The sequence below is a fragment of the Euprymna scolopes genome, chromosome 27, assembly GCF_053919585.1.
Source record: "Euprymna scolopes isolate OS-2025 chromosome 27, ASM5391958v1, whole genome shotgun sequence".
Taxonomy (NCBI): domain Eukaryota; kingdom Metazoa; phylum Mollusca; class Cephalopoda; order Sepiida; family Sepiolidae; genus Euprymna; species Euprymna scolopes.
In genome coordinates this window covers 110,275,777-110,287,276 of record NC_136508.1, presented here as the reverse complement: position 1 = coordinate 110,287,276, position 11,500 = coordinate 110,275,777, and the positions used below count along the sequence as shown (strand labels likewise).

Below are 11,500 nucleotides of genomic sequence, written 5' to 3'. Positions count from 1 at the left end.
TATATATAATATATATAATGATCCTCACTAATATATATAATATATAATGATTCTCACTAATATATATAATATATATATATATAATGATCCTCACTAATATATATAATATATATAATGATCATAACTAATATATATATAATGATCCTCACTAATATATATAATATATATATAATGATCCTCACTAATATATGCTATAAGAATCAACAGAACTGCAGTATGTATATCTTCTCTCCCTCATCATCATCGTATATATGTACCCGTCATCTTAAATATAACTCAATATATATATATATATATATATATATATATATATATATAATGATCCTCACTAATATATATAATATATATATATAATGATCATCACTAATATATATATAATATATATATATATAATGATCCTCACTAATATATATAATATATATATATAATGATCCTCACTAATATATATATAATATATATATATATATAATGATCCTCACTAATATATATATAATATATATATATAATGATCCTCACTAATATATATATATAATATATATATATAATGATCCTCACTAATATATATATAATATATATATATAATGATCCTCACTAATATATATATAATATATATATATATATAATGATCCTATATATAATAATCATAACTAATATATATATATAATGATCCTCACTAATATATATAATATATATAATAATCATAACTAATATATATATATAATGATCCTCACTAATATATAATATATATATATAATGATCCTCACTAATATATATAATATATATAATAATCATAACTAATATATATATAATGATCCTCACTAATATATATAATATATATATAATGATCCTCACTAATATATATAATAATCATAACTAATATATATATATAATGATCCTCACTAATATATGCTATAAGAATCAACAGAACTGCAGTATGTATATCTTCTCTCCCTCATCACCATCGTATATATGTACCCGTCATCTAAAATATAACTCAATCCCTATACAACATCTAAAGTTGTTAAGAACAACTTTCCTCTCAACGATTGACCTTTTAATTATGTTATAATATATCTTTCTTGTGATCTATTTGTCTTACCAGACTCCAAGACAAGAATTCATCTAAGCTGGTGGAGTATCCAGCTTTGTACTGTTACTTGAGGTAACATCACTTGCTGAATGTACACTACACTATTCTTCAAAAAGGCCAGTGTGCGTTATCCAGAGCAAGGATTTCTTATTTATTTCTGTGGATATCATGTAATTTTAAATATTGAGTCATGATTTACTTAAAAGGAAATGTTGCAAGTTTGTTTTGACAAATTATGTAGAAAGAAACCTTAAACAGTAGAGGATAGTGTCTAGTAGGCATTCAGGTTGCTCTCCTTGTTTTTGTATTTATTTTACTTAAGAAATTTTTCGTATGTATTTTACTTAAGAAATTTTTCGTATGTATTTTACTTAAGTAAAACAAATACAAAAATTTTTTTTTTTTAAAAAAAGATCATTGATTTCATTACGATTTGGATTTATATCTGCTGGCTTTTTTTAGAGTAGATGTTGGCATATTTATTGCTGCAATCTGTATTTCGTTAGAGTTTCAATTTTTTCTGGGTATAATTGCTTTATATTAGTTCAGTTGCATTTATCACAACCGATACCAAATGCTTTATGAAGATCATCAAAGGTAAGCAATAATGTAGGAATAGTTCCTGGTCTTTGTATCTAGCCTATTTATGTACTATTTGGTCTATAATACCTTAACTTACGTGATGACAGGTATTGCAAACTAATTATAGCGGTAATTTTGTTTTTAGAACTTAGTTCAGATTTAGGATCTTTTTAGATGAACTATTTGTCACCGGAGTGTGTGAACATATGTGTTTGTAAATGGGATTTCCTTGAAAATGTTGAAGCACACAGTTTGCAGGAATGAGGTTTTTCACCAGTGTGTATTAACATATGAGTTTTTAAATTGGATTTCAGAGAAAATGCTGAACCACAAATATCACATGAATGGGGTTTTTCGCCAGTGTGTGTGAACATATGTGCTTTTAAGGAAATTTTGTAGGAAAATGCTTTACCACACACTTCACATGAATAAGCCTTTTCGCCAGTGTGTTTGACCATATGAGTTTTTAGGTGGGATTTCTGGGAAAATGCTGAACCACAAACTACACATGAATGAGGCTTTTCACCAGTGTGTTCGACCATATGAGTTTTTAAAGAAAGTTTATGGGAAAATGCTGTACCACAAACTTCACATGAATGAGGTTTTTCGCCAGTGTGTGTAAACATATGTGTTTTTAAATTCATTTTATGGGAAAATGCTCGACCACAGACTTGACATGAATGAGGTTTTTCACCAGTGTGTGTTAACATATGAGTTTTTAAATAAGATTTGTGGGAAAATGTTGAACCACAAACTTCACATGGATAAGGTTTCTCACCAGTATGTGTTAACATATGTGACTTTAAAGAAGTTTTATGGGAAAATGCTGTACCACACGATTGACATGAATAAGGTTTTTCACCAGTGTGATTTAACATATGAGCTTTTAAATAGAATTTCATGGAAAATGTTGAACCACAAACTTCACATGAATGAGGCTTTTCACCAGTGTGTGTGAACATATGTTTTTTCAAAGAAAGTTCGTGGGAAAATGCTGTTCCACACACTTGACATGAATAAGGCTTTTCACGAGTGTGTGTGAACATATGTGTTTTTAGATGGGATTTCCTTGAAAATGCTGAACCACACACTTGACATGAATGGGGTTTTTCACCAGTGTGTGTTAACATATGGGTTTTTAAAGAACTTTTATGGGAAAATACTGTACCACATACTTGACATGAATAAGGTTTTTCACCAGAGTGTTCTAACATATGATTTTTTAAAAGGGATTTCTGGGAAAATACTGAACAACAAATTTCACATGAATGAGGCGTTTCAGTAGTATATGCAAACATGCTTTCTTAAATTTGCTTTTAAAAAAACGATTGAAACAATTTTATTAAACATCGATTCTTGATGAGTATTTTCTTGGAAAAATTTGTGCCTTCTCCCTGAATAGAATACACATCTCGAAAGAATCCAAACTATTTAATGTTTATTTGTACAATATATTCTGTATTGTATATATCATATACATACACACTGTTAGATCATCGAAGTTAAGCAACTATATTGTATATATCATTTATACATACACACACTGTTAAATCATCGAAGTTAAGCAACAATGAACCTGTGCATTAGCAGATGAGTAACCATTTAGGAATAGCAGATCGTGTATGTGCTCTCTTCTTACTTTGCCTTTGTTTCCAGTTACACCTAGGAGAGTTGTAGCTGGAGTTTATGCAATTCTAGCCACAAAATATTTATGCATAAATCACAGCATCTACAGTGATGTTTCGTCGTATTCATCAAAATCGGTGGACAATCTGATTTCTGCACTTGTAATCTGAAAAAAAATCATGTATAAATGATTTTATTTCAGAGTAATTTTTAACAAAAATAAAATGTCTGCAGAAGTTAAATCAACGAATACGTGAAACAATTTTATTTTAATATAAAAAAGTTTTACACAAACCTTTTCCTTTTTAACTTAATGTTTTTATTAATATATATATATATATATATATATATATATATATATATATATATATATATATAATTTAAAGGAGATTAGAACAATAGTCTAAAGAGCTGAGTGTATTTCAATGTAACAGTGAAATTACTAGTTTAATTAAAATACAGGAAAGAGAAAGTGCTCGTTGTAATTTAGATATATAATAAGCTCGATAGGTAAATATCCTAGAGCTAATTCAATATTAAGTAATGTGATTGATAATTTAAAATTTAAAAATCAAATTATGATTAAATTAAAAATCCGTTTCATAAGAAGGAACAACAACAAAATCAATTATCTGTACGATGGTTTCGGAAAACAATGCTTTTTATTGTGGTAGACATCAAGTTATGTACAATAATTACGTATAGTTTTTTTTAATAAGCAAGGTCTCCTCGTCAGCAAATTTTGAAGGGTTTTTATTAAATTTAAAAGACACCATAAATAAACCTAGAATTAAAAGTAAGGCAGATGTATCTGAAAAAAATTGAAATAAACGGTCTGGATTTAAAATTTTTAAGAAAATTAATATGGGTTAGAGATAGAAATAAATAGAGAAAAATATAGATTTGAATTTACATTATACGTTTGCATATTATATATATAATTAAATGAAAAAGAGACCCTAAAAATTTTAAAATATGAAGATATAAAAAATACAACCACACTATTAAATTCAAGACAGGAGCTTATATTTACATGCAGTCATAAACGTTGGTTTTAATTTAATAAATATAAACCACCTTAAATCATTAAAAATTACTTATTAGTAAAAATAGATTACAATTTTTTTTTAATAAATTAAGTTAGACTAATTATCTCCCTTACACCCTTCAAATAAATAAAGTAAAGAAAACATGACAATTATCTCCCCTTACAACATGTAATAGCACAAGCTACATTCTAAATATAAACCGTAGCATCTTTAAATCAAAAATACGTTAACGGAAATAATTTATTGCACGGGCGTCCCCCCCTTTTAAAATTCATCATTCAATAAGATAAAAAGCTATAGCAAACATCTAAATGAGTATTTTAGCCATAGTTCCTGATTACAAAAAGCGAAAAATTAAAAGGTAAATATCTCTATATATTTTTAAAGCAAACTTATAATGTAAATTCAAATCTATATTTTTCTCTATTTATTTCTATCTCTTACCCATATTAATTTTCTTATAAATTTTAAATCCAGACCTTTTATTTCAATTTTTTCAGATTCATCTGCCTTACTTTTAATGCTAGGTTTATTTATGGTGTCTTTTAAATTTAATAAAAACCCTTCAAAATTTTCTGACGAGGAGACCTTGCTTATTAAGAAACTATATGTAATTATTGTACGTAACTTGATGTCTACCACAATAAAAAACATTGTTTTCCAAAACGATCGTACAGATAATTGATTTTGTTGTTGTTCCTTCTTATGAAACGGATTTTTAATTTAATTATAATTTGATTTTTAAATTTTAAATTATCAATCACATTACTTTATATATATATATATATATATATATATATATATATATATATATATATATATATATTTTGAAAATAATTAACAAAGACTTTATTTTAGAATATAATCTCCTCACCAGCCCAAAAGAAGGGGGAGAAGATTAAGACACAAAAAATAGCATTCTTGTTGTAAGTAAGGTTGATAGTCCTAAAATTATTTAAAACATAAGTTTTAAATTTAATGTTGATAATTAAAATAGAAAATTAGGAGAAAACTAAAAATAGAAAAAAGAAAATTCATAAATTACCTTATTGAGTTTCATTAGGAAATTTGTTTTAAAGTTCGTCCGTAGATATGCAGGCATGGTGCTGTATTTTGGCCATGAGTGGTTGAAGTGATTATTAATTATTATTAAAAACACAATAATTAACTATTATTATTTACTGTTTAATTCTCTTGCAATGAAGGTTGAAAGTGATAGCAATCACTAAACGTTTATTGCCAGTAACAATCACTCCAAAAATTCCCTGAAAATAATTATTGTGTGTAAATTAACAAATGCATTAATATGGACAACTAATATGGCATAATTACATCCGTCCGATCACCAAAGTTAAGCAACGATGAGCACACACAACTATATATATATATATATATATATATATATATATATATATATATTATATATATATATATATATATATATATATATATATATATATATATATATATATATATATATATATAAAACCAAAAAATGTTTGGAAATATCTGCAATTAATACATGCACAATAATAGTCAAAGTATGGATTATATAAATTCTTGAAAATGTATAATCTAATAAAAAATACATAATGATTTTATTAAGTGTAAATTATTATTTTATTTTTTGTCAAAAATCAAAAAGAATTATTCTCATACAACGTGTTGATACCGTGTGTAAACGTGTGTACAACGTTACAATAAATAATTTTAGAGCACTCTTGCAATCGGGAGATAACTCTATATTACTAAGTGATGCGTTCATTTTTTCGTTCAAAAGTTTGGGACACTATTAAACAAAACATGATACATGTTACGATATTGTAAATTTTTATTAAACAAAACGTTCAAATAATTGCAAGAAAAAATATTATTTAACATACATTTTTTTATCAAAAAAATATAAATAAATAATAAGTTTCTCCATTTTCAACACTTTAATGACTGGTGTATTGTTTTAGACAATAGCAATAGACATTTATTTTACTGACAAAACAATAGTAGTTGTTCTGCCCAAATCTTTGTAATTTTTTTATATATTACTATTTTTTGACATTACAATTAAGTAATGTAGTTATTTTTTGCTTGAAACGATATTTACAAATTGATCTTTCGATTCTATCTTAACAAACACCAAATTACAATAGCGTCACATTTTATATTTATTTTTACTAATGTTATAAATCTTCATTACATTAAATAAAGTGGTTCGGGACAAGATCAAAGTGTAGTATCTGTTCTCCAGATGCTGCACTTCTATTTCTTGTTCTCTTCCGGTGGAGGAGAAATCCTTCACGACCTATATAATTTTAATTTTTGTACCTTTTCTCCACGTTAAAAAACGACCCTGGTGTCTAACTCTGTCCCGTGGGGAGGCATAGTAAATAGGTACATTAAATAAAGTGGTTGAAAAAAAAAGTTTTTTCTTATAATTCTTCATTATTATCATTATCATTATCATTATCATTATTATTATTCGAATATTTCGTTTGATAGAAATTACAATATCGTCACATTTTTCATTTTTTGTTTAATAGGTTCCCAAATTCTCGTATAAACAAATGAACGTAGTAATATAGAATTATCTCCCTCAGCAAAACGACGTCGATTGCAAGAGTGCAACGTTTAGTATTGTCAACTGTAAAAATACATAATGATACAACGCATTGGTACCCTGTGTAAACGTATGTACAACGTTGCAATAAATAACTTTTAGAGCATTCTTGCAATCGGGAGATAACTCTATTAGTAAGTGATGCGTTCATTTTTTTCATCCAAAAGTTTGGGACACTATTAAACAAAACATGAAACATGTTACGATATTGTAAATTTTTATTAAACAAAACGTCCAAATAATTGCAAGAAAAAATATTATTTAACAAATTTTTTTATCAAAAAAATATTAATAAATAAGTTTCTCCATTTTCAAAACTTTAATGGCTGGTGTACTGTTTTAGATAATAGCAATATACTTTTTTTACTGTAGTTGTTCTGCCCAAATCTTTGTTATATATTACTATTTTCGATATTACAATTAGTAATACAGTTATTTTTTGCTTTTACAAGTCGACTCTTCTTAATAAACACCAAATTACAATATCGTCACATTTTATTATTTTTTTTTTAATAATAATTTCTTTACATTAAATAATATGTACGGGCAAAATGAATGCCAACGCTCAAATGTATAAACATTTTGACCTCTCCCTTTATTTAAAAATTCACTAAAAATCAGGAAATTAGTCAATTTTAAATCTTTTAGTATTTATTAAATACTGACTGCAGAATATAATTAACTAATTATTTTATTTAAATCTTAGTGAAAACGTATTACTTTGTTTAAACAAAAATACCTTTACTAAAGTTATGATTTTCAGGAGTAAATAAAAAATGCAAGAATCTATGTTTGCTTTTTTATAAATAAAAAATAAAGCACTGTAATTTTTAACGGTAAAAATAAAATAATTTTAAAGGCACATTACGAAAAAAGCCCCTAAAGTCCGTATTAATGAATTCGATATAACTAAAAAAAAAAAAATGAATTTCTCGAACTACCGATATTGCCATTGAATTAAGCATTGTTTATTTAATATTTTCACAAAAAATTATAATAGCAAAAATATTTCTACTTTTTTTTTTAATTACAGGTTTCGCATATTTTTATATGCAATATTTTCAATAATTTCCTTGTTCGCAAGAATGTGCAACAACTTTCGGGGTAACATAAGTTTTATTTTATATTGGCCAATAATTTAGAATAAAATCAATTTAAAAAGAGGAACATAGAAAAATAATTAAATTAAAAAATGGTAAAATTTATACAAACATTTACAATAGAAATGTACGGATGTTCGTCGGGGGGGGGGAGAAACCCAGAACCCTTCCCTTCCTTTTAATTACATAACGTCATTCTCAGACAGCTTTTTGACTGTCTCAGGTTTTGGGCCGCTGTATATTTCGTATTTCCACAAGTATGGTTTGTTGCTGTTTTGTAAACGATAAAAACATTCGCTTTTGGGTTTAATTCAGCTATTTTTTTGCGCAAACAAGGTGTTTTTTTATTTATTCATTATCTTAGGATTTTATTTACTAATTATCTTTGAAATAAACCCAGAAAACGAATATTTATCTCTAAAAGGATTTTTACAATGAATTTATTTAACTTCAAAATTCAGCTGAATTGGTTAGCTCGCCGTGAAAACATTTTTCATAACTTCTTTTTTTTCACGTGTACAAATATTTATTTCTTTGAGAAATTAAGTTTAGTCCTTAATCTTTCAAATACAATCAAACAGTATTCGAAAACCTACAAAGAAATTATGATAAATCGGCTTTCAAAACTGGGTCCCCCTATCGTTATTCGTTTATTTTTGTCCATATCAAATAAAGTAGTTGAAAGAAATTGTTTTCTTACAATTCTTCATCATCATCATCATTATTATTATTATTATTATTATTATTATTCAAATATTTCGTTTCATAGAAATTACAATATCGACACATTTTACATTTTTTGTTTAATAGGTCCCCAAATTCTCGGAAAGACAAATGAACTTAGTAATAGAGTTATCTCCCTCTGCAAAACGACGTCTATTGCAAGAGTGCAGCTGCAGCGTTTAGTATTGTCAATTGTAAAAATACATAATGATTTAATTAATTGTAAATTTTTTTTTTAATTTAAAAATGATAAATAAGCACATTACAAGTTTAAAAAATAAACTAAACTTCAATAACATAAATTAATCTTTAAGAAAATAACTTTGATGAAATCAATTAAAATAAAATCAATGAAAATGTAATTTAACGATTAATCGAATATATTTTAAAGAAACAACATATAATAATAAAATACTTACTATGAAGAAAGAAACTTATATATTGTTCGTTCGATCATTGATATGACGATGTTATCGACGCATTCCACGATTCCAAATGGCGACGAGAGAGATAGTTCGCAGAAAAAAAAAAAATGGCAAAAATTGAAATGATAAATTTTTTAGAAGGATGTGATGTTTTACGGGTAAAATTATTATTTTTATTTGTCACAATATCTTAATATTTTATAGAATACCAAACAAAAGAAAGTGATAAAATTCTTATTATTTGAATTGATTTTAATTGGAATCCAGTTTGGCTCTTTATGGCCAGATTTTGCGAATTTGGCTTATTTAAAAGCAATTTAGCCTGTAAAAATTGTATCTAGCTACTTTTTAATTGTACTTGAATTCAGTCTTTTTTTTTTCTTCTTATTTTACATAAATAATAATTGTAAAAGGAAACGGTGCTTGTCCATAAATAAACCGCGTCATACACACACACACACACACACACACACACACACACACACACACACACAGTAAATCGAACTAAGGGAGATAATAACTTCCGGTGAATACGAGAAAAATATCCAGTAAATAAAACGTTGCTTAGTAAATCGTTATTATTATTTTTTTTTTTTTGGCATTTCTTTTTTTTTGGGGGGGGGGGCATTTCCATACACCAAACATAAATATAAATATCACTAAAAGATCCGCTGGGTTATAAGCTTCATTTCGGTACCTTACTTGCCTGGATGGATTGCCTGTAGGCTGAGATAAATCGCGTCAAATACACACACACACACACACATATTAGGAAAATTTATAATAAGATGAAAAAATATCTACTTTACACATTAAACAATTGAATGTTCAGATGGTTAAATTAAATATAGTTATCTTCCTTTTTTGTTGTTTTTGCAATAGAAGCTCTTGGTGTATTTTTAGCGACTCTAAAAGATTATTTCCGTAGCAAACCTGTTTTCTTATTCTCTCTGATTTGTACGGCAATTTTGTTAGAAATGTGTTGGCTCTTGTTTCGTGGTGTTGATGTACTATTTTGAGGTTTCGATTTTGTGAGATTGGTGCTAACAATATTCGTAGAATTAAAAAAAAAAAAAATTTTATTACATTTTCACCCCAAACAAGGCACATTGCCACTCAGGTGTAGGGGGCTACTATCAGGGTCAGCAACTACGGGGGCACTATGTAGGGATTTGGGCAGCAAGATGTCAGTTTACGTTGCACTTGAACTTCTGCATGTCAGTACAGTTAGGGAAGCAGGATCCTGGAATGGAATTCCAGAGTCTAGCGGTTCTGGGGAAGAAACTACTGGAGTAGAAAGATCTTTTGCATCTAGGGATCTCTACTGTGTGGGGGTGGGATTTAGCTGCCTGTCAGGTTTGTCGAGGGTGTCTGCGTCGTGGGGGCACAAGTGTCTGCAGTTCGTCAGAGCACTCACCATTAAAATACTTGTAGAACAAGCAGAGAGATGCAACATTTCGTCGATGGGACAGAGGCTGAAGCTTAGATGCCAGTTCAGGGCCTATCAGATTGGCGACTCTTTTTTTAACCTTGTCTAGGAGCGAGAGACTAGTAGTAGACGCACCAGCCCAGATGTGACAACAATACTCCATACATGGGCGAATGGTGGCCTTATAGAGATACAGGATACTTTCAGGTGTCAGTAGTTTTCTAGCACGGTAGAGAGAGTCTACCTTTTTTGCAGTGGGCCTGGCAATGTTTTCAATATAATTGTTCCAGCTCATGTTTCCTATGAACGTTAGGCCAAGCAGTTTGAAAGATGTACTCTCAGACAGGGAGTCACTGGCCATTGCTATTGGTGGCAGAGAAGGTTTCTTGTAGTTATTGAAGGAAACCAGTTTGGTTTTGGCAGCATTGAATATGACCATCCATTTATGTCCCCATTCCACTACAGATTGGAGGTAATCCTCTAGTGTTTTTGCCATTTCTTTAGATATGTGTTCATTTGTTTTCCTGTTATGCCTTTTATAGAGTGTAGTGTCATCAGCATATATACCCATCTCAGAGGCAGTTTTGTCGGAGAGGTCATTAATAAATATCAGGAACAATAGAGGTCCAAGAATAGACCCCTGAGGCACTCCCGCATTTATATCACACTGTTTAGATGTTCGACCGTCGAGGACAACCTGGATTTTTCTCGTGTCTAAGAAGGATTCAATTATGCTAAGTATTCTACCAGTGATACCGTATGATTTAATTTTCCTGAGGAGACCCTTGTGCCATACCCTGTCAAAAGCCTTAGATATATCTAGAGCTACCGCTCTGCCCTCCCCCGCTTTGTCCAATGAATG

General features: G+C 28.4%; 1 protein-coding gene across 1 annotated transcript; it reads right to left on the bottom strand.

Moving 5' to 3' along the window:
• Positions 1–710: 710 nt before the first annotated feature.
• LOC145249063 (uncharacterized) lies at positions 711–9,800 on the bottom strand. Its single transcript, XM_080110908.1, has 3 exons — positions 9,204–9,800; positions 5,393–5,612; positions 711–3,464 (listed from the first exon to the last, which is right to left on the bottom strand). Exon 3 carries the CDS (start codon positions 2,968–2,970, stop codon positions 1,852–1,854), a length of 1,119 nt encoding a protein of 372 aa, XP_079967034.1. The 5' UTR covers positions 2,971–3,464; positions 5,393–5,612; positions 9,204–9,800; the 3' UTR covers positions 711–1,851.
• Between the last annotated feature and the right edge of the window lie 1,700 nt (positions 9,801–11,500).